The sequence below is a fragment of the Zootoca vivipara genome, chromosome 7, assembly GCF_963506605.1.
Source record: "Zootoca vivipara chromosome 7, rZooViv1.1, whole genome shotgun sequence".
NCBI classification, from domain to species: domain Eukaryota; kingdom Metazoa; phylum Chordata; class Lepidosauria; order Squamata; family Lacertidae; genus Zootoca; species Zootoca vivipara.
In genome coordinates this window covers 39,261,866-39,286,639 of record NC_083282.1, presented here as the reverse complement: position 1 = coordinate 39,286,639, position 24,774 = coordinate 39,261,866, and the positions used below count along the sequence as shown (strand labels likewise).

Genomic DNA, 24,774 nt, shown 5'->3' with positions numbered 1-24,774 from the left:
AAAACAAAATTAAATACAAGTCTTATTTACCTCTGGATTTATGGAAAGCAAGATAAATCAACACTGAAGTCAAAATAAATAGCTGGTAGAGTGACAGCAACCTGTTTGTACATGCTGGAAGGACTCATGTGAAATCCATGCAGCACTGATCAATATTTAACATCTACTTTCCCAAAGCACTCACACCATCTTTAAGAGGCACTACCAAGGAAATGTTTCGGTTTGACAGCCCTCTCTTCTTTAATTAACCGTAAATTGGGAGCATTTTAAAAGAAACTATCTAGAATAGTAGTGTAGACTCAGTATGTAGGCATAAGGATTTTTAGATAATCAGAACCTAATTGAGCTAACTAAATTTAGTTTATGCTTAAGCCTCAATTACATGTTAGCGATTAATTTAAATCCCATTGATTTCAATTGTACTTAAACACAACTACTGTAGTTTTAGCTAAGATTGAGACCTCAGTCTTTTGCTGTGAGTGTTAACCTGTAACATTTACTGTTTTCCTCTGTCCCAAATGTATTGTTGCATTTACTGTACTGTGATTAATACAGTGTTCATTCGAGATTTAGGGTAAGATTCAAGTTGATCTGCTCAACCGTGAAAAGACTTGCATTTGACTGATTGACGCGATTTTAAATTTACATCTTTGGAATAATTATTATACTCGGGCTCTACAGTGTAGCTTTGGGCTAAATATTTAGAAGATTTGTGGGACCACACCTGAAAAACAACAACGCAAGAGCAGCAGGGCTTTGATGAATCCCTAACTTATGTTAGATTTAACTTGGTCCAGTCACTACCTATAGAAAAACACTGCGTACAAATGATGGCCTTTGGACCTGTTGCACAGGGTTTTCTGCACTGATGCAGTAGGAGAGCATATGCTATCCAGGAGGAAATAGGAAGGCAATTTCGAAAAATCATTTGAATCTAAAATGAATATAAAAGTAATCTGCAGTCCAATATACAATTAATCCAAAAGTAAGACCCAGTAAACACAGGGGGACCTATTTCTGAGTAACAATGTGTACGATTGAACTACAATATTTTTAATAAGCTGTGGTAATTTGAGGAGAGTCCACTGTAGGCCATTCTCCTCTACGGCCAGCAGGACTCTAAATGTTGTCCCACAGGAAAGGAGAAAGGAATCTAGAGAGCAATGATGTTGTCCCCCCCCCCTCTCTCTCTGTGTGTGTGTGTGGCATGGGCGTACCCAGTGAGGGGCAGGTGCCCCCCTAGAAGCAAATTTTTTTAAAAAAATGGTTATAAAGTGATGAAACGAAACAAAATTAGGTAGGGCGATGGCGAATAATCAGTTGTTTACCACACTGAAATGGTGTAAAAACTGAGAAGTACCTAGAGCCACCTAGCGACTGGTAGAGGAATCTATGTCAGCCAGCCATTGGGATTCAAGGGAGGGAGAGTCCTCTAGCGGGCTCTAGCAGAGAGAAGAGGGAATCTTCTAGAGGGGTCTAGTGAGTTCCACGTCACTAAACTGAGCCGCCCGCCACTAAACTGAGCCGCCCGCTATTAGTTTACCTTCTTATTTACATTTAGAAGACATCGAGGCTGCCTAAATGGATATAAGAAACTGTTTCCAAAAAGGTAAGTTAAATAATTTCTGTAGAAAATTAAAGAAGTACAATGGGAGAGGACAGACTGACTGGGTTGTGTTTGATGAGTGTCCATCGGAAATTCTTCAAGGAAAATCAGGACTGGATTGAAACGAAAGTTTTGAACAAATTTTCTTCAAACCCAAGAAAAATGATATTAGTATAAGACATGTAACTAGAATAAAATTATTATTTTTTCAAGCAAATAATTGTAATAACTACCGTAATAAAGCACTGCTATAATTATATATTATTTTCTTAAAATTTTGGTTTCATTTGCCTTTTCCGTGCTGAAAGGTCACAACCTGAACAACCATGGCTTGCCCCCCCCCCCGGTTTTGATCCTGGGTACACCCCTGGTGTGTGGGGTTGCTAAAGGGTGACGATATAGATATTTGTAACTGACACATCAAAACATAAGATAGCATAACAATAACCATAGGATGGGTATGTGATGCTGGCATACTCATTATGCATAATGGGTTGTATCCAATGCTAGTCCTACTGACAGCAGACCCATTGAAATGAATGAATATTGTCAACTTAGTTCCATTGGTTTAAATTGGTTTACTCTGAGTAGCACTAAATTACAAACCGTGAGACTACGGTTATGTGCACACCAGGGTGTTAATGTGGATGTCGGCCACACAGATCTGATTGTTCGGTGTGTGCTTCCAATTTAAATAGGTATTTAAGTTTCCTGTGCGCACACACACGCACATGAACACGCACACACACACCCCACTCCTTTCTCTTCTTCCCTGACTAAGGGTGAAATTCTCTGCTGCCTCCTCGCAGAGATGAATTCTGAGAGACAAAATGAAACAAAAGCTTTCAAAGGAAATATTTCCAGAGAGGGTGGAGGTAAAAATGTCACCTTCAAAGCAGCAGAAAAAGAAAGGTCCATCTCTAAATCTAAGACCATAAGACACGTTGCATTTATTAATTAAGCTATAAGGATCGATACCTGAGACATTTCCTGTGGATTAATGACCAGCTGGGAGGAGCTGTTGGCCTGAGGTGCAGCTGAGGGCCATTAACACCAATCAGTCATCAATTCCCAGGAAATACCTCGTGCCAAGGTCACTAAGTGACTAGATTTATTTTATGGACAATGATAACAATAATAATATTTAGTTCGTCTCCTCTCGCTTGCTTCCTGAACCAAATGGTTCTCATTTTTATGCAACAGAATGAATTCAGGCGTGCATATTCTAGAAATTCTGTGAAAGAGAAACACAGAGAGAGATGTTCCCTTACACACACTCGGTAAAAGTACCAGGGAGGGTTTTCTTTTGCTCCTTTGTGGAAAGAAATTGTTAATAACAGGAGGACCCCATAGTGATGCAAAAATTGCTCCTTTGCAAAACACCTCATGGGCATGCTGATTTACTCAGAGCAAAGCTGGCAGGGTTGATTTCGAAGGACAAATGTTATGGCCTGCTGCCTCAACAAGTAAATGGTTAAGATGGGGGTACAGTTGCATGGCAAGGCCCCAAACCCTCCCGAGATGTTGGAAAAAAAGACACATGAAACCAGTATTTTTGGTTAATGGGCTAAAAAGGGCCACAACTTTATTGGCGAGTAGTATTGGCTTAGGCATTAGAAACAAACCAACTATGTGAGCTGGTGTATCATAGTGGCTGAGGCTACAGTCCTTTGCACACTTTCATGGGAGTAAGCCTAAATGAGCACAATAAGACTTACCTCCAACTAGGGCTTTTTTCGGGGGAACACACCATAACTCAGTTCTGGCACTGCTCAGGTGGACACCATTGCTGTTCTAAGAGAAAGAGGGAGGTTTTCATGGTGGGTTCCAGCACCTCTTTTTCTAGAAAAATGGCAGTGCCTCCAAGTAAATATGCATAGGATATTTCCTCCTCTGGTCATGGCTGTGGATGCATGACTTGACCGTCTCCAGGCACTGTGGTTGTCTGCAAGGGATTCCCACATGGCAGGGTTGATGTTGCCAGCATTCATGTCATGTCATGTTTGCAAACATCTTTGTAACACAGAGTTGGTCTGCCAACAGGAGTGGCATAAGAATATGATAAACAAACATTTAAAATATTTTTTTAGTATTTGTTAAGAGCATAAAGCATTATCATATGGCATCTGGGCTATAGAAGAATAAATGTTTCGGACTCTGATTTCACCTCTAAATTAGATGTATGTAAAAGGTGGCATGGCTTCTGCAACTTTAAAAGTTGTGTAGAAGAGGAAATGGTATGCAAGCTGTATTTATTTGTTTTATAAATTTAATAAATTATACTTAATAAGTAATAATTTTTATTTGATAATAATATTTTATTTAATAATTATAACTATTTTGTTTAATTAATAAATAAATTTTTTAAAGCTGTACCTGATGAAATTCTCAGTTATGCAACTATTAAAAGTGCAGGAAACTTGCCTTCCTTACAACTTAAGCTTCATAGAAGCCCAGTGCAGCCCAGTTTCACAGCTCCCGTTCTCAATTCATGCAAATAATTATGACATGTGAGTCTTTCTCCATTCATGTCTGGAAAAGCTTCTTTTCCAAGGAGAAATTCCTTAAGGAAAGATGGTGGGCTCTTTTTTTAAAAAAAACAAATAAACCCTCATCTGGCCCACTGAAACTTGTCTTTGCTAACCCTATTAGTCCTAGAATTAAATCTATTATTCAATGGAGGAATCAATAAAGCTAGCTTTAGACCCCTCCACCCTTTTCCAGCCAACTGTTGGGCCTGTGAATTGCGCCGGATGGAAACTGAGCATTAACATTTATGGTTCAGTGACATCCAGTGTTTTCTGGTGTTAAGTGCTCATGTAAATTGCATAAAGCTTAACACTGGGGTAAAAGGTGCTTTCTACAGGAGGTTGTGGTCAACTACCAGCATTTCACAGCCTAGCCAGTGCTGTCCGCCTAATGAAGACTAATGTGGAATAGCTCCTGTCTCGTCCGCACAGTGTTTTAAAGGGCTGACTACTCCGTTTACTTAAGCAAACAGGGAACTGTTACAAAGCCCTGAGGACCAATTATATATATAAAAAAACCTCTCCAGCATTAGATGAAGTGTTAACCACAGTGTCCGGGACAAATTCCAACTCAAGTAATGACATTCTATCTAAATTCCCTCTGCCTTCTTTTACCCTTTCGAAGGAATCAGGCTTGTGGTTAAAAACACCAAACAGTTGTGAAAATAAATCTGGGATCCATTCCTAACATGGCCGCTCGCTTCTTGTTTGACCTTGTAGACAAGTCACAAGCCATGTCTGTTTGAGGCAGTCCTCGCAAAATGAAAATATGAAGTGAAATGGTGTGTGATTTCCATTTGAAGTACTGCACTGTTTACATGATTTACCCCCAACTTCTCCTCAGCTATAAATTGTAGCACCCTCCATTTTGTGCTTTCCCAGAGTACTTTGGGGGACACACTGTGTGTGTGTGTGTGTGTGTGTGTGTAGGGTCTTCTCCTTCTTCAAGTTGGGTTAAAAAACAAGAATACACTCCACTCTGTGTGTTGCATGGTTATATCATTATTATTATTATTATTATTAAATTTGTATACCGCCCTATACCAGCAGGTCTCAGGGTGGTTCACAAGGTAAAAAGTGGGCAAATGGGGATTTGAACCCACATCTCCATAATCTGACACTATGGGTGGAAATCAACATCACACTATTATGATCAGCAAAAGTATATCTGAATGAGCATTACGGAGCTCCATGGTGCAGCCCCGACTCAGGGAATGCTCAGCAGGACTCAGCAAAAGTGCACACCAATTCTATTATCAACTCTCTCAGGATGCTGCTGGCCACTCTCTGGTCTACCACGCATAATGCCAACGGATACAATCATGGTGAATATAGCTTTATTGCGTCTCCACGGTGCTTGACATTTGCTGTAATGGCCAGTGGATGACTTCAGAACAAACCGAATTCAGAAATCCATCTGTATTTGCTGCATTGTGTTTTATGAGGCATTGTCTGTACGCTGCGCTGCAAGCCACTTGTGTACTGAAACGAGCCGATACCCACTCAGCACGTGTCAAATGCTGCACAAACTCTGCTCAACTCAGTACAGGTTTGTTTTTGTGAATGGGAACCTCATTTTGTACTTGGAAACACTTCCACATAAGCTAGAAAGGTGTTTCTTGCCATAATATTGTGGTATCCAGCAGCACCAACCTGTTCTTCCTGATGAGTCTGACTGTAGCATGAACATGCATAGATGGCAGAATGTGTACGAAAGGGTGGCAGATAACTTGTATGTCGTTGCTTAGAGCACATTAGTCCTCTTCCTCCTCCTCATTGACACCGTCAACCGAGGAATATTACAGCAATTGTGGTTGTGATTTTTAATTGCCGTTAAGTTCAACTGCCTTACTTTTAAGCAATCAGTTTTGACTGACTGAAGCATTACAGTCATTCGATACCATTTTATAGCATTCCATTTTTGCCCCTGCATTCTTCTGAGGAAATTGGGCATGCAGCAATGAGATCCCTTGCCCTAGCCCTCTCTCAGTGAAGGACTCAATTCTATTTGCCTGGTTTTTCTTCATTCCTTTCTGGCTTGTTTCAAAGCGCCACCCCCACCCCACCCCGCCTTTGCCATTTGCCTTGCACACAATGGACACAATGGCTTTGCTTAGCCAGGAGGTGGGGCAGAAGGACTGCAAAGAGGCACCAGCTGTGACCTGAGCCCAGGAGACATCGTATTTCAGCCTTGTGACACATTTCACCCTCTCGTGACCTGGTGCCTGCGCTGCACAAGCTGTGTCTGAAATGGCAGAATTGTCATTTGTCAGTCAGATGGAGATGGAGGGGGAGGGAAGGAAAGGAAAAGGGGGGTCACTCGGAGGAACTACTGGGGCACCATTGCAAGGAAGGTGTCTACTTCAGCCTCTACACCTTGGTGGAATAAAGAAGAATGAAAATGGGGAGGGCAGAAAGGAAATTTCGAAAGTCTGTTCATATGTTTTAGCAACCCCTAATTCAGCTTCTCTCCTCCCTCAGCCCCCCAAACAGACATTTTTTTTTTAAGTATGTCATCTGGCATCATCCTTACAATTGTCTGGGAGATATCTAAAAGCTTAGAATAATCCGATGCACTGAGCACACTGTTTTTGATTAATACATGGAAGCAACTAACTAAAAGTGTAAAAGTCCCACTGATGAGTTTATCACTTGATAAGCATATTAGAGCCTCCTGGTTTCTGGCCTTATCTATTACCGTATATTGCCTCTGGCTTCTCTTTTTTTCAGATCACCTGTGGAGGGGCTGAGTGCTTGGCTGTGAATCTGAATCACAGCTGGTTTTCCCAACTCTCCCCCTTCCTAAGCCTTCTTTTGGCTTTTCTTCAGGCCAGATCCCACCTGTGATCCACTTGTAGCTTTCTCAGCTACCTCTCTCTCCAGAGTGACCCCAGCAATCCTCATCATTCTCTACCACAGAATCACATCCCGCTTCTTAAACTTCTCACCATTGCTTTGACCTCTTTGCCCAGAAGCATACCTGTCAAGTTTTCCCTTTTCTCGCGAGGAAACCTATTCAGCATGAGAGAATTTCCCTTTAAAAAAAGGGGGAACTTGACAGCTATGCCCAGAAGGGTTTTAGGGTCTTTAATTGTTGCATGGAAAGCACAAATCCAGCAAGTGATCCTTTTCCAGGCACACAAATATACCTGCTAAATGTCTGCTAGTCACGCAGACATAAAAAAAAGAGCTCTGCAAGAATATAAAGGTTGCTATGAAATCTAAGCATATGTTCCCCTACCTTCACTTCTTAGCAACCAAGTAGAAGAGCTGATGTATTCTCCTTAAGACCTGACATGGACAGCTTTTCACTCCAGTTTTCAAGTATTAGGTGAGCATATCTTCCATCTATCTGAAAAACATGGCCTGCTCCACATAGAAGGAACATACAGTGTGTGTGGGTTTCTGCAAGGAACAGGAAGCATGTGCAGGCTTCTGCAACTAGATGAGCTCACCTTCTCTCTATCTAGGAGGGTCAACAAATTCAAATTAAATTTAATTTCCTGCTGTAGAGGAACTGCAGGACTGTGCATTGTGAGGAGCACCAGTATAGTGGGGGCAATGGCCTTTCAGATAGACCCCCGCCAGCTGCCACTGTATGTACACACAGCATGTCTTTCATTGAAATAGGCTTTAATTCCAGTTCAAGACCTGTCATAGACCTGGCATAGCCAATGCAAGACAAGCCTGTCAAACAAAGCAGGGTTGTTACCCATCCCTGACTTTTGGGGTGCTTCCAGGTGTGCTTTAAAAAAAAAACATGATTGAGCATTCATTTGTTTGCTGGGAGGTTAGATGACATTGCATCAAAGCAGGTGTTCTCTCTTAGGTTCCATTGCATTTTTGCATCATGTTCCTTATTGAAAAACATCTATTTTCTGGGGGGAAGTGGATTTGTTGCACAAGACCTTCTAGTCAAGGACGGTGACCAACATCATGGGAGGAGTGTTTCCAGCTACCCCAGCCTTTAGAACCCTTATAAGCTGCTGCAGGGGGAACTGCATGGGAGCAGCATTTCTAGGACCAAGGTGAAACTCTCAAGCTCCCTGGTTATTTCTAGTGTTGTTGATGTAATGTTGTTATATACAGCACAGAGAAGTTGCGTTTTTTGTATGCTATATTTGCTGTTATGTTGTCATTTTACTATTACTGCTCTTGCAATGGTTGATCTTGAGATGTTTTGCTGTTTGTTATAAGCTGCTTTGACCATGATTTTTTTCTGGAAAAGTATCATAGAACTGTAGAGTTGGGAGGGACCCTGAGAATCATCTAGTCCAACCACCTGCAATGCAGGAATCTCAGTTAAAGACTACATGAAAGATGACCATCCAACCTCTGCTTTAAAACCTGGAAGGAAGGAGAGTCCACCACCTCCCTAGGGAGTCCATCCCACTGTCAAACAGCTCTTACTGCCAGAAATTTATTCCTGATGTCTAGTTGGAATGTCCTTTCTTGTCACTTGAATTCATTGGTTCAGGTTCTAGCCTCCGGAGTGAGAGAAAACAAGCTTGCTTCATCTTCCATGTGACAGCCCTTTAGATATTTGAAGATGGCTATCATATCTCTTCTCAGTATCCTCTTTACCAGGCTAAAAACATACCCAACTCCCTCAGTGAGTCAACTACCAATGTGTCACCTGTATTTGCCTGGAGTGCAGGGTCTCAAAGAACCCCTAGTTACAGATTTCTGATTCACCTGCACAGGAAAGCTCAAGCATGGGAACCAAACAGGGAGTATTTACCAGCAGAATTTGCTCACGTCACTTATGAACCAGTAAAATATGTCATTCTCATCACAACCTTGAGTGATGAAATAAGACACATTTTAAGAAGTTTGCCTATCCACAGTATAAGCTAATTGTCAATGTTGTCATTGGCAGCAAAGACAGAGATGACACTACTGATAGTGGTGATAAGCTAGTGTCTCTGGGGTCCCTGTTCAGACAAATTCACTTCCTTAACAGTATGGAAATCAAATACTCATTTTTGTTGTTTCAGTGCATGCCATATACTTTTGACTGACTGCTGAAAAAATTATACCTTTCATATCTTTCCCGTATGACTAAAAGAAGAAGAAGAAGAAGAAGCTTTTTAGGCATGTTTGACTAACTTATTAATAGTCCCATTCAGTTAAAAACATAATGGAAATGACACATCTAATTCTATGAATTTAAAGCTAAACGCAATCTTGTGTGTCAAAGAACTCAAGTCAGTATCGTTTCTTTGACAGTGAAATCTGAAACATGTTTACTCAGAAGTCAATCTAAATTCAGTGGGACTTACTCTCCAGCAGATGTATTTAGAATGGCAGTCTGAGTCATCAGAGAACAACTACTGCTATCTCACATATTATGTCATGCAAAAACACAACATTTGATGGACAAGTTTCTATTTCTTACAACAAAATCCTATAGTGTACCTAAATGCTTACCACTGCTTGTGCCAACACAAGCTAATTACTATCTACCCATTAAATCAACACAGGAGCAAAGTTGGAAGAATTATATGACATTCTCACAACAGAGTCCCAAACAACTGCTTGATGCCTCCATGAAGCATAACATTATACCGTACCAAGAAAACACCTCCAGTGCTTATGCAAGGAAAGAACTGGCAAGGATGGCTCTGAGCCTAACAAAAATATATATATGATGGAGATCTGTGATTGCATCTCCTGTCTCCTAAAACTTTAGCAATCAGCAACCACAGGGGATAGGGGATTTCAGTGATAATGACAATGTTCTTTTCCTTGTTAAATGTAGATGCATACATGTCACAGAATAATAGAATTGTAGAGTTGGAAGGGATCCTGAGGGTCATCTAGTCCAACCCCTTGCAATGCAGGAATCTCAACTAAAGCATCCATGGCAGGTGCCACCCAACCTCTGCTTAAAAACCTCCAAGGAAGGAGAGTCCACAGCCTCCGAAGGGAGTCCATTCCAATGTCTAACAGCTCTTCCTGTCAGAAAGTTTTTCCAGATGTTTAGTCGGAATCTCCTTTCTTGTAACTTGAAACCATTGGTTCGAGTCCTACCCTGTGGAGCAGGAGAAGACAACCTTGCTCCACCTTCCATGTGACAGCCATTCAGATATTTGATAATAATTTTTATTAGTTTTCCATTACAACAGTCCAATGTTTAATGTTTGATGGATTTCTGTATTTTAGAATTTCTGTTTTGTTGGAAGCCGCCCAGAGTGGCTGGGGGAACCCGGCCAGATGGGCGGGGTATAAATGATAAATTATTATTATTATTATTATTATTATTATTATTATTATTATTATTATTATCCAATAACAACCTTATTATAGCAATGCCAAATTCTAATACAACTAATAATATCAATTATTGAGATGCCAAATTATACAATTTAGGTCCCCCCCCCCCCTGCATGCTAGAATTAATGGTTTGATGCTTTCCTTTGTTTATATATTTCAATTACGCTCCTGGTCCAGATACCAAGCCCTTCAGATATTTGAAGATGGGTATCATATCTCCTCCCCGTCTCCTGTTTTCCAGGCCAAACATACCCAGCTCTTTCTAGTGTTCCTCGTGAGGCTTGGTTTCCATGTAAAGCATTTATCCCTGTATGTGTTTTCCTACATGTTTACTGAATGTGTGGAGAGGGAAATAGGCCCATTTCCTCACGCCACACCCTGTCCTATGTGCATTTAAATGAACACATAGAAAGGGCTGCTATGTAAGGCCCCTTTTTGCACTCAGCTGAAGGTGCAAGGGCTTAGGCTAGGGTATGCAGCCAGAAGGCTTTGTCCTGCTCCCGCCTCATACATTCACTGAACACTTGAGTAGGGATTTAGTTAACAGGCTACAACCATTAAGTGACTGTTTTGCACTAGCGCAAGGAGAGTAAGATACCATCCTGTCCTACTCAAGCAGTCTCGCCAGAGGATAGAGTCAGGTTGTATGATTCAAGTTCTTCATGTGAACAGAGAAATAAAGAGGAGCAATTGATTATCTTGATTCTTACCATATTATTCCCCAAAGATTCAGGACTGTCTATTTGGAAAGAATCATAGTGACATAGTTAAAGCGTTACATTTTTCTATATATGGTGGAACCTCTCCCTATTCTCCCACCTTCAGATACTACTAATTCAGTTTTGAGTTCACTCATCTCTCTTGTGACTCCACATTAGTGTAACCTTATGGAAATGATATCCTCTTTTATCTGCTGTCTGATTACTCAAATGTTTTCTGTGCTCCTGAGGCTATTTAGATAAATTGAATTGCACAGTATATGAAGACATTTTTACATATTATGGAAGCATTTTAAATGCCACAAGAAATGACGGGAGTAGTGTGCTATATTTCTGAGCAGTGTGTAGATTGGTCATGATTTTTAACATGAACAGCTTTCGGTAGCTCATTTGACTGTAAATTCTTTACAGGCTAAAACGTAGCCACAAATACATACATTATGTACACATATGAACATAAAACTGCATGGTACTGAGGCAGACCATTGTTCCTCCTTTTAAGAGAAGATGCCAGAGACTGGTGCTGGGAACTTGTGTATGCAGAGCATGTAGCTACCACCAAGCTATGACCCCTCCCTATGCTGGAAGCAAAGCTTTGTAGATGTATTCATTTTTCAGTTCTGTGCTGAGAAAAGTAGAACATCATGGGGTATTTCCCCCTCAAAGAGGCTTCTATGACTAACAACACAAACCCAATGCAATTTTCCATTATGTGTATTAATTAGATCAGGCTAAGGTTTCCGGTTTCCTCGGTCTACAGATCAATATCCTCCCAGCTCTGAAATAGATCAAATTTAAGCCTTTTGTTATAAAGTGAAGTTGAAGCTCTCTCTCTTTTTTTGTTCCTTATTGTACTGCAGATTCTGCCCTCTGAACTTGAATGGTGGGCCGTGGAGTCTGGCCACAGGTTCAGCCAAATGCTATTGCTCTCAATGGGACTTAAATATGACAAGTCTCTTGCTGGACTGTGCCTAGGGCACCTGGGCATCTAGGGATGGGCAATCGGGATTCAGCTTCAGTGTATTGGTTCATAACCAGCCCATCACTTCTTCTAAGTGCGAGTCCTGAAGTGCTCTCCGGATTCAGATGGAACAAAGATAGAGCTGGGCATCACCTGCATACTGATAACATCTCTCTCCAAATCTCCTGATGACAGCTCTCAGCAGCTTCAAATAGATGTAAAATGCCACGGGGAACAAGATGGAGCTCTGTGGGGTGCCACAGGACAATTCCCATGGTGCTGAGCCATAGCTTCCCCATAATTACTTTCTGGAAACAGTCAAGAATAACTGGCTGCAAGTGGAACCAGGCTGTGGTATCTGCTCATTCATGGGATTGTTTAGCCAACTCTTAGGACACAGAAGGCATAAATTTGGATGGATCGGCACAGCTAAACTTTTTCTTAAAAAAATCCAATCTCACCAAAGACAGATTAAGGTTATTCGTAGCAAAGATGCCTTGTTTGTTTAAAGTCCGTTAAAATATAAAATAAGAATCTTCTTTAAGACCAATGGCTTTCAAAGATCTCTCCATCTCTTCACTAAATGTCACAGAGCCGCATATCAATATGTAAGGTTGTCTTCTGCATGTCTTCACCATACTATTAATCACGTCCTCGTTTATTCGACCAAGGTGTGTATTTTTTTGAAAGCTCCAAGGCAGATTTTCGAGTGAGTGTTCCTGAAGAGGCAAAAGTGTAAGACACTTTAAAATCATCTCAGAGAAACATACGGCCAATACTAAATTAGCCTTGAGCTATATTAATCCCGTTTTTCACTCCTGGGTGGAAAGAGAAGAGGTGGGATGTAGCCTTCTGTACAAAGATAAGAGTCACATCCATTGTTCTGCCTGCTTTCACTCCGGATCCACTCAGCCCAGGTATGTGGCCCCTGGAACACTGTATATGAGGGGATGCAGCTCTTGGGCTGCAAAAGGCTCTACACGCAAACATGGGCTTTACTACCTAGCTATGGTCCTTTCCCCAGCTAGGAAGGCTAGACATTACAAGGTTTTCAGTGCAGGACTGAACCACTTGCAACACATATAGCAGGTTCATGCATCAACTGAGGGGAAGGTTGTCACACTGTCCCATGAGAAGGAAAAACTGCCTATCAGAATATTACCTGGCTTAATACATAAAATGCCCTTATGTTCCAGAATCGAGATTGCTCTTGAAGAAGAGGCTTCATGTAGATATTTTCAAAGTTCCTGAAGCAGCCCACTAGAGTTACAAATGTTTCATCATCCTCATTCTCTGTTATGTACTGAAGAATAGGAAGCATTGGTGCTAGACCAGTACCAGAAGCAAGCATGAGAAGTTCTCCATACTGAAAATGAAGCAGAAGATGCCAAATACATCTGAGTCACTGGAAGTGGAAAAAACACTGCAACAGAAACTGAATTTCAGTGCCAATTCACCATTTCATCCTATAAAAAAAAGTGTGAACATTGCGTAACTCGGGTATTATTCTTTTCTCCTTTGGATATCGGGTCCACTGGGATCAACTGAGATAGCTTTACTTGGCAATAAGTCCCAATGAACTTTTTGAATAGACATGAGCTTGTTCCAGAAAGTGCATGTCATACTAAATCACGGTCAGTATTGAAATTCAGATGAGAAGGAAGCTTCAAGAGGGAATGAAACAAACATGGTAGGAGGACAGTGCTCAGAAAGGACTCAGACTTCACAGTTTATCTTTTCTGTCTCGAGGTTTGCAATATTAACAGGACAATTCTAAGTATATTTACTTGGATGGAATTCTATTTTGTTCTATTTAGGATTACAGCCATAATGATCAAATATAAAAGAAAATTATACTAAATCTGACTCGACTGCTATTCTTGATCATCTGCAAATAAATTGCATCCTACACAGATCCATGTCAAAGCTCTGAAGCACTGTGTTGAAAATCTGAATAACCCTACCCTGCTCCTTAAACCCTAATGGTTACCCCCTCATTTCCTGAAACCAAAAATAGGAAACCAACTATTTGGCATTTGACTACTTATAACAATGGCCTTACATCAGATTGTATCTCATTGTCCATTTTATTTTATATTACATTTTTAGATATTACAGTGGTACCTCGACTTACAAACGACTCGACAACCGAATTTTTCAACTTACGAATGGGGGTAATAGCCGCATGCTTACGAATGTCTCGACATCCAAAAGGAAACCACGGCGGTTTTAGATAGGGATTTTTCGACTTACGAATTTTTAGATAGGGTTGCTTCGACTTACGAATTTTTCCGTTTCCAATGCATTCCTATGGGAAATTGCGTTTCCAATGGCGTTTTTCGACTTACGAATTTTTTGACCTATGAAGGTGCCTTCGGAACGGATTAAATTTGTAAGTCAAGGCACCACGGTATGTTGTTAACTCCCCTGTGATTGCTATGTAGTGAAGGGGTTGGGGGTGTTGTGCGTTTCTGTGTAAGTATATATATGGCTTTACTTGATTGGCTGAATAAGGAAAACCTCCAAATGGTCCTCTCCAACAAACCGAATCTCCTTCTTTCCAGGATTTTACATATTGTGACATGAGTCCATCTTCATAGCACTTGTAAGGGAAGCACAAAACAAACAAACAAACAATATTTTTGAGAGGAAAAACCTCATGTTTATATTCTACAAGTAAAATTTCATAAACTAGAACAAAAAGTCTTCTGTGCATTTTTTAAAAAATCGCTTAAAATATATATTAAAGGTCTAGCACAAAGAGATTTAAATTAATCTGGGACATGAGTTATGTCTCTAGCATTAGTATTTGTTAATTTGCTCAAGTGTATGCAAAATAAAGATTGTCTATTGCTTGTATTGTAATTGTGCTGACTAAGCTGGGTGGCAGATAAAACCACTCAGGTATTTAAAAACCTGCTCTGACTGCAAATAGCCTTTGCACCCGATACTGACTAACAGATACACAAAATAGCACCTAACACATGCAGTCATTTATTCATTGTGGAACTCTGTGCATTTATAGGAAAAATGGAGCTTTCTGAGTAGTAAAATTCAAGTGCACAATGCCCCTTCGGTCATTTGTTCCAGGACTTGTATATTCTGCCTTTTTAATGCTTCCTTCATCTATGATTTTAGAGTGAAAGTAGTTCATGCTAAGACAATGTATCACACAAAAATATGATCACAGCACCAGGCCTTATGCTTTCTCTACAATAATGACTGTAAAAAGCAACTGCATCAAGGAAAGAACTGAGTTGGCTCAGTCAGTAGAGCATGAGACTCTTAATCTCAGGGTCAGGGGTTCAAGCCCCACACAAAAGATTCCTGCGTTGAAGGGGGTTGGACCAGATGACCCTTGTTGTCCCTTCCAGCTCTACAATTCTATGATTCTAAGAAGAGAGATAGCTATGCTTAAGGTGGCCAGCTTTACACAGACTCTGCTCCTATGCCTCTGGCATGACACACAGAAAAAAAATTCCCCAGAGGGAGAGTCTATTGCAGCAAAACCAACAAAGTGTGTTGCAGCACCTTAAAGACTTAAGAATTTATTATGGCATAAGATTTCATGGATTAAAGTCAACTTCATCCACTGCAGTGGACTCTAGTCCATGAAAGCTTATGCCACAATATATATATGTTAGTCTTCTAGTTGGTGGTCTTTGTTGGTTTTACAATTGCCATTTAGTAGATGGAGCTTTTCTTATCACGTATCTTCATCTCAGAAGACATTGCTGATAAATGTCTGCATGCTAGGCTGCTCTTAAAACTTAGTTTAGGAGCTGTGGCAGGGTGGAGTTGCTGGTATACCTCTAGCCACAGTGAGAAGAAGGCAGAAGAAGATGTTAAATTCAAGGTGTGGAGAGAGAGAAGACTTCAGTTACTATGTTTCCCATTTGGTGAGAGATTGGTTGCAGGAGACAGAATGTATTTAGAACTGAATAGGTTCTTTCCTCGTTCTAATGGGGAAATGGCCAAACTGGTTTATAATGAATTCTTGTAAACAGAAGAGCAGGAGAAACTCCTGAAGAGAAAACCTCAATGCCAGGTTTTACACCAAAAAACACCATAACATTATAGAATCACTCAAAGGGAGGGTTAAGCGCAGAAAATCGCCACTCACTTGCACTTAACTGTAGTATCACGAATGCAGTGCCATAATCATGGGACACAGGGGTGTCTGAACAGCACTTGGATTGCATAGTAATAATAATAATATAGTACTTCCAAAAATTGCCTGAATAGTGAGAAATACACTACAATCTACAAAGCCAAGTTATACAAATGGGTGCTTTACGATGGGTGTTCCATCTCTTTTGTGACTGCCAGAGAATAACTATGGTTCCTTTTGGGATGAAAGGTTCTATATAAAGGGAAGGTGTTATTACAATCATTACTACTATTATTGAAATGCAAAACTTGTGTGTAATAAGCAAGTATATATAAAATTTCACAGTCAGCCTATAAAGGCAACCTATTAATGCAGCTCAAATGTAGCATTTCCCCCTCCAATTGCCACAATAATGGTGAAATGATCCACCCACAAGTGTCTTATAAAAGCTATACACACCTCAAAAGGAGTATAATTCATGCTCAAACTATCATGCAATCAATGATAAAACCCTGAAAAGCACACACTCCTGGAGGGTGAGCAGAGGGCAAATTAATGGGTCCCTGTGACCTGCCTGGAAGATCTAGTGCTTGAGGTTTGAGATTTACAGTGAAATCTATCTTCCCCCGAGAAGGTGTAAAGACAGATTGAAAAGATAGACATGATTTTGATATTCCTAGGCTCATAATTATTTATGTTTGCACTGATCCTTGTTAGGCTTAGCCAACATTCCTTCTGAACATAAGGACTCAAAGGCTGCAATCAATAAATCTCTTAATCCCATAGAGAAATCATTGAATTTACTCAGGAGAATTGCCTTATGCAGTGATTGACACTGATCCTAAAAACATTACAGCTGTCTTGCAGCATGGAATGGCAGGTACTGTAGTTACTACGGTTTCCTGCTGTGCTCATTCTGGCTACACTGTCTGTAACATACCATAGCAATGTAACAGATGACTACTAATATAGGCACAAAGATGGATCCTATATAGATGGCTCCATATTGTCCAAAATGACTTTATGATTGTGCACAGATAAGCCATCCCCTAACCCTTTTACTCCCCCACCTCATCTCTTGGGGTACAAATAAGAGGCAGCATCACAAAACCCTTCACAATGACAAAATGCTGCAGCCTAACATGCACCAAGTAGATGCCCTTCTCTAAGAACAACTTGGCTTAACCATGAAGTAAAGCCTGTTGAGCTGTCAACTTGTTTGACTTGGGTGCAGTCCAGACCTACGACAGAATGACGGGGTTAAATGGACAGAAACAATTCAGATGGGAGGTAGGGTGGGAACGCATTTTAAGATTCTCCCTTGCGTTGGGAGCTCACTGCATGTAGAAAACTATGGATTAGGGAAAGTTGTATTTATTTATAGGGGGGGGGGGACCCTTGCGTTCTGCTTTCCCCTTCAGAAATGGAATTGCTCCAAGATGTTAACAAGGTGTAAACAGCCACAGAAATAATAACAGTAAAATAACATGTCATTAAAACAAATACCAAAACCAACTAGGTCTAAACACAGCGTCATGAAACAGGGAGGCACGGAGAGCCAGAGCTAACAATACATAAACAAATTTAAGCAACAGCAGAACCAAAGCATTGTGGTGCTGTTGTTTCTCTAAAAAAAGGCATGACCCTCAAAAGGCAGTGCTACATGTAGTACATGCCATTTTTTTTACTTGCAGGAAGTTTCTGAAATGGTACTACCCAGAATCATGTCACCCCAGCCTACCACCTCATCTTGCTACATGAGTAGCCCCGTCTTTACTTCAGAGTGAGGGAAAGGGGGCAGGATTCCACATATTGATTAGGACTAACAAGCCAAATCTTTGACTGCAGGCCTCTCTAGTTATTAAAGTACAAAGCTAAGCACTCAGCTGGCCTAGAAGATGACATGATTCCTACGTCAAGCTGTTAATCTATAGAACAAAGGCCGCTATTTACCTTTATTAAAACTTCAAAGTACCCTTCAGCATTCACAGGAGTAATTGGAGTATAGGCTCTCTGAACCTCCAAACCATTCACTAGTCCTCTGAGGAAGGAAAAAAGAGAGAGAGAGAGAGAGAGAGAGAAAGAAAGATAGGGGAAGGGAACCCTGATCTGAATCCCTTACAATTCCTGTCAGCAAAGTACTTCTCTCTCAGCAAAGGCTGCTGCCTGAAAAGCACTGCAGGTATCCTTCCTCCTTCCCCATGGGCTGTCCTTTGCCAAGCCAGACAATAGATCATTCCCTCCCATTTTGCAGTGAAATCACAGAGATTCAAGGCATTGAAATAACCTCAGATTTCTATGTCACACACCTCCCTTAACAATCCTTCCCTTTCCCGGGGCCAGATGAGCTACACGGCCAGCCTAGCTATTTTGTGCAATATAGCTGTGTTGCTCACAAAGTAAGGAAATTATAGAACTAAACTGAGGGTGTGTGTATGTTATAAATGGCTTTGGACAGATAGTGAATACAAGGAAATAATATTAACAAACAACATCCCGCACTAATAAAATTTTGAATTTTGGAGTGCTCCCAACTAAATGTGCAGAAAGGATAACTGAAACAATCGTGCAAAAATCATCCCTACATGTGTTGCAAAGAGCCCAGAATGAACCATGCTCCTGTTGTGGTGCTGGCAACTTCACTCAGTTTATAGAAACTGACTTAATCACAGTCATCTTAAAAGTCCAAAAATGACTTGGGAAGCAATGTACCTCTTGGCTTCCACTGCCAATCAATTCACATCAACAACAGACAACTTTTCAATTCAGAATAGTCAATTCTATTATCCTTAATGAAGCTTTGTGAGACATCTAGCTGTTACAGTGATGTGGAGTATATATAGTGAACTCCAACAGCAGCTTTATTAATCTGTTTTCAGTGGTCCTGGTCAGGCCTTTCAGTTAGATGCTCAGTGTGCTATTATGGTCCTCCCACAAATGGGAGGGGGGAAGTCCAGGAGATTCTTTGGAATCTTGTTTTTATGTTGTATGTTGGATATGTGATTGCAAAATTTTAATCTGAAAAACCAAATAAATAAATTTGAAAAAAGAAAAGATATTATGGCCAGGGTGTTGGTGCTGGACCACAGAATCTGGAGACTGCACCATCACTCAGTTGTAAGGTTCACTTGGGCAACTTTGATCAGTCACTCTAACTTATTTCACAAAGTTACTGGGAGGGCAAAATGTTCCCAACATACCTTAGAGCAGGCACGGCTAAACTCGGCCTTCCAGAGGTTTTGGGACTACAACTCCCATCATCCCTAGCTAACAGGACCAGTGGTCAGGGATGATGGGAATTGTAGTACCAAAACATCTGGAGAGCCGAGTTTGGCCATGCCTGCCTTAGAGGAAGGGTGGGATACAAAGGTAACTCAGAACATAAATAATATGAAAGGTGGCTCTGTACTGCAATGTGCATAACTTCCGGGGGGGGGGAGTTAATATACTGTATTGTCCCTATGTGTTGGTACGTGACGATCATTCCAATACACATTTGCTTTTCACCTTTTCCCTTTCTGTAAATTGGCTTTCTTACCCACACTACATTTTTCTGCCTCCAATACAACTAAAATGGAAGGAAAAGCAAGTGTAGGGTAGCATATACCATAAAATTAACAAGGTTAATAAGCTCAGTGAGCTCACAAGTTCTTTCAACAGAGCCAATCTGGGAGCACAGAAATTATGATTTACTTGGCATGGAATCTTTGTAGCTCAACAACAACAACAAAAAGCAAGTTAAATCACATACTGCGGTCTGTTTAACTAGAGACTTAGTACAGTACCTTAGCACAATATGTTGTCCCAAACTCAACCCTAGGCTGCTATTTCCAGGCAATTCAAATTTATACTGGTAGGTGTCCTCTGTCAGCTGATCCATAGAGCTTATGATGAAAGCCGTAAACGTTTCTGGAGTTAGTTCTGAATTACTACACTGCAAGAGCAACAATAAATAATTACAAGGTTAAGCAATGCCACCCTCTTTTCTTTTTTAAAAAAAATGTGAGCGAATTCTGCCATGGTGAAACATGTTACTGCAACACACACACACAAATTTTAAAGACTGAATACATCTGGTCTCATTAAAGGGTTAATTCAGTAAGTAATTATTTGTTAAATCCCATTTTAATCTGCTTGCATTTTTTACAATTATGACCATAACAATATACAGTATTTGCTGATAATGATTTTGGAAGGCGAGAAACTAAAGGTGTCACAGAAATTGTAATAGCACTCCCAAAAGATGATGGAAGGCAAACTAGGAGGTAATTTTCTACCTATCTCAAGGAATGGATGGGCATTCCTCTTTAGTTTGCAGTCCCTCTCAAAAGCAATTTCTTATTTTTCTCTAGACCTCCCACTAGGGTTGCAGTCTTTCTTCCTTTGCAAAACTCCAGCGCTTTTAACAGCTCCATGTCTGCAAGAATTACATGAGCAAAGCTTCTCACAGTACGAAGATCCAGTGAAGAGAATAGCTTATTCGGGCCTCCAGGCAATCTTTAGAAGCAAATTTTGCATTACCAATTTGTTCAAGACATGTTTTATCTGTTTCAGGGCACACGAGCCATTCATTGTGTGGCCCCTGAATTTGATTGAAGTCTCAAGACTTCAGACTTGGAACAAGTGAATATTAAAAAAAAGAACCTCTGAGCATGTGCCTCAGCCTTAGCCCTGGCACATCAAAATGGCTTCCAGGCCAAGGAAAAGGGCTTCTAAGCAGGCTTGAACCCTAATATCTATCATTTCAAATAAAAAATAATAATTTCTTTTTGTATGTTCATTTCCTTGTTCTCGTTTTCTCAGTATACATTTCACAACCTCTGGTTGCAAACGGGATCCGTTCCGGAGCCCCGTTCGCAACGTGAAAAGCCCACAACCTGAAGTGCCATATCTGTGCAGGTGTGCGACGTGATTTGGCGCTTGTGCATATGCACAAAGCATGATTTAGTGCTACTACGCATGCCCGAGTGGCAAAAACCGGAAGTAACCCTTTCCTGTACTTCCGGGCTGCCGCTGGACGCAACCTGAAAAAACATAACATGAAGCAAACATAACATGAGGTATGACTGTATGCGTTTTTAATCTGAAGTAGGACCCATTGCGTTCAATGGGGCTTAGTCTCAATGGGATCGGCACCTCAGTTCCTAGCATCCTTTCTCAGGTATTACTCCAATAAGCAACATCATATTTTAAAGCAGGCATCCCCAAACTGCGGCCCTCCAGATGTTTTGGCCTACAACTCCCATGATCCCTAGCTAAGAGGACCAGTGGTCAGGGATGATGGGAATTGTAGTCCAAAACATCTGGAGGGCCAAAGTTTGGGGATGCCTGTTTTAAAGAGATTTGTGCTTGCCCTCATTTGTTGGGAGCTTGAGGGGCGTTAATAGAATTGGAGAAAGCCAGGTGGCACAATGGGATAAAACGGAATTATGGGCAAGTTGTGATGTTCCTCAAATATGAGAGATGCTAGAAAGGAATTTATTCTCCTACATGAATTACTATATATTTTCTTGCATTTAAAATGTAATGATAATTAAGCTTACATATTTTACTGCTTTTTATTGGCTCAAAAATACTTGCAAGATTTATTGGGAAGACAATATGGCAGCAAACTACAATTACAAATATTAAAGAAGTGGGAAATTTGATGTGTTATAAAACCCTTTTTCTAATAATTCTGCATTCAAGAGGCTAGCAGGAGAGAAACAAGTCAAAGACATAAACTTTTTGAAACATACTTATATTAAACTTCTAATTAGATATAAAAAGGACAAAATACTGTTTTGGAAAGTAACCATGTCTTCTCAGAAATAAGGCCTACTGAATTCAGTGGGGCTTACTCCCAGGTGTGTGGGGTTAGGACTGCAGCCTAGATATACCTGAACGTACAGTAGATCAATTTGAAATCAATGGGATCTATTTACAAGGGGGGGAAATTAGGACCCAGATGAAATATTAACATAATTTTAAGATTTCTACTTGCTGTTTCTTCCTTGTCAGGAGGCTTCTGTCTTGTTTTGCCTTGGCCTTTTCCCATTGCTCCAGCTGTTCCTGATACGTGTCATAGACACAGGGTTTGCAGCCACTACCACAGCACTGGAATGGCAACGGCTCTTTGGGCTTGAGAGACAGCCACTCATCTTCACTATCCTCCATTGTCTAGAAAATATAACACTCAGTTTCAAACCGTTGGATGGAGATGATCTGTCCCTACCACAACCAACATGTATTTTAGCACATGACAGCTGAATTCCTTGCTTGGAAGCATTTCATTTTTTATTGATAATGTTAATACCGTATTACTTGCAAACCTCTTAAGACATTTTGTTACAACTAAGTGGTAAATAAAATTGTTAAATATAACACATATCCGTGTTTAATATATATGTTTGGAATATTGTCATTTTAAAGTTTTGGTATGTTAGCATTTGTTATTTTGCTTCAGGATTTTTTAATGGGACATGATATACACATGTAATCCACTGTAACCTTCTACAGCAACATACTGCGTTTTGGATTGATGGTGCAAGTCCTACCCCTCAGAAACTGGTTAAACAGGTCATTTTTCCGCCTTCCAACTCTCTACAGAAGCAAAGGCGTCAAAGAGAATGTAAAATCTGTTGTCTCAAAAGCGAAAATGTGGAGGCTGTGGATCCTGTCCCCAGTATGTTTTAGGAGCTAAACCTCTGCAAACCTGATCAGAGTTCAGTATGTCATCATTTCGTATAATGTAGTTGTTTTTGGAAAAACTACCCTGCTGGACTCTTCTAGAGTTACATAATCAGGGGAGGCTGACAGTTTTACATGTACACATTTACGTAAAAAAAAAATCCAATCTGGATGCATTCACAAATTAACGAAGAGCTGGAGATGTTTATGCACCTTGCCTTACTGGTACCTCAAAATGAGTACAGTAATGGCCACCAACTTGGATGGCTTTACAAAGAGGTTTAGACAAACTCATGGAGGATAGGACTATTGATTGCCACTAATCCTGATGGCTGTGTTCTACCTCCAGTATCATAGGCCGCATATCTCCAAATAGCACTTGCTGGGAAACATGAGCAAGAGGTATTGTGGCACTCGTGTCCTTTCCAAAAACATTTGACTGGCCACTGTGAGAACAGGAGGCTGAACTTCATTTCATCCAGTTCTTAACATCAAAATGTACAGGCCAGGAGGATTCTGGGAGTCGTATTAAGCACCATTAACAATATATGCCAACTTCCCATATTCTCCAGGGGCAGTCTTGATAAATTACATCCTTGATCAATTACAGTCCATATTAACATTATCAGCTTTTTAAACAAAAAGGCAGGAAATGGATAGAATCAATTAATATTTTCGTTAGCACATATACGCAAGGCAGCCATTCTTGAGATTTCTAGTTAGAATGTTAATGATAGGGAGGGACAAGAGCTGTTTGCAAGTGATCCCAAGTTCAGTCCCTGGCATTTACAGGTAAGCTGAGAAAGTCTCTTGTTTGAAACACTGGAGAGATGCTCAGTGCAAAAAAATATTGTGCTAGATGGACCAACGGTTCCAACTTGTACGGCAGGTTTCTATGTTCAGTTTTCCACTAAGCAGTGCTGGGAGGGTTCCATTTGACCAGTTCCATTAATGCTGCAGACATCAATGACTATGGCACATCAGGAACAGGAAGTTGTGTGGTTTTGACTATAGCTTAAATTCAGGTCCACACTCCTGCCTACTTTCCTGTGTTGTGCTGCTGCCTCTGCCCTTGCTTGGTAGCTCAGAGGCAAAACTACCTAAAGGCGTGTGGCGTGGGATGGCTATGCATAAGGTAACGTGACCAGGAAGGGACACCCAGGTTCAAATCCCTGCTTATTCACAAAGCTCACTGGGTGATCTTGGCCCCATCACCCTCCCTGCCACCTACCTTACAGGGCTGTTGTGAGGAGACCATGGCTGTTAGGAGCATATTATATATGCTCCAGTGCTCCTTGATCACTGGAATGTGTAGCATTTATTTATTTATTTATTCAAAGTGTCCCCGGATTCATTGGGAAAAAAATCTGGTAACCTTATAAGGAAGCTGCTCTACACCAAGCTGGGCCATTGGGGGGCCACCAAGCTCAGCCCCTGCTGCTGCCACCCTCCAGCGCTTCCAGCAGCGATGCCCTACCTGGAGATGGGAAGGAGTGAAACCAAGACCTTTCGCATGCAAAACGTGAGAACTGCTGCGGGGACTGTCGAAGGTGCTTTAATCGCAGCAGAGCAAGGTGGCGGTGGTGGTTGTAGTTGTTATGGCGGTTAAATGAGGACGCGGGAGAAGCATGCACACCGCCCGGAGTTGGTGGGCTCTAAGTGCAACAAGCGCCGTGCAATCGCAATGCCCCTCCGTTGCGAAAGCGGCGCGTCCCCTGGAGAAAAGGGCAGGATTAGTCGCCACGTTGCGAGGGGAGACGTTGTTCTTCTGCCCTTGAGGGAACTGGAGGCGCTTCCACCGGCTGCATCATGCGTAGGGAGAGCCACCGCCGGTCCTCTCGACGGCGAACCCCCGGCCCGCTTCCTTCCCACGCCGGGCCCAGACGAGCGCCGAGTTTGCGCGG

At 41.1% G+C, this 24,774-nt stretch overlaps 1 protein-coding gene across 2 annotated transcripts; it reads right to left on the bottom strand.

Moving 5' to 3' along the window:
* Positions 1–1,265: 1,265 nt before the first annotated feature.
* On the bottom strand, positions 1,266–24,767 carry LOC118088576 (NADH-cytochrome b5 reductase-like). 2 transcript variants are annotated; one of them, XM_035122386.2, is made up of 7 exons: positions 24,348–24,767; positions 22,181–22,360; positions 19,987–20,135; positions 18,155–18,242; positions 14,588–14,692; positions 13,253–13,456; positions 1,266–12,809 (listed from the first exon to the last, which is right to left on the bottom strand). In XM_035122386.2, the coding sequence occupies exons 2-7, from the start codon at positions 22,355–22,357 to the stop codon at positions 12,606–12,608; spliced, it is 927 nt and encodes a 308-aa protein (XP_034978277.2). In that variant the 5' UTR covers positions 22,358–22,360; positions 24,348–24,767; the 3' UTR covers positions 1,266–12,605. The 2 variants fall into 2 exon arrangements, with proteins under 2 accessions (XP_034978277.2, XP_034978278.2); XM_035122387.2 differs by having other exon boundaries at positions 22,185–22,360.
* Positions 24,768–24,774: the final 7 nt, after the last annotated feature.

Coding starts and splice junctions, on each gene's coding strand:
- LOC118088576 (XM_035122386.2), bottom strand. CDS start 22,357: ATGGAGGATAGTGAAGATGAGTGGCTGTCTCTCAAGCCCAAAGAGCCG. Junction 14,693..18,154: donor ACTTTGAAGTTTTAATAAAG/GTAAATAGCGGC, acceptor TTCCCTTACAAG/TGCTATGAAGATGGACTCAT. Junction 12,810..13,252: donor CATTTTATGTATTAAGCCAG/GTAATATTCTGA, acceptor TTGCCTCTTCAG/GAACACTCACTCGAAAATCT.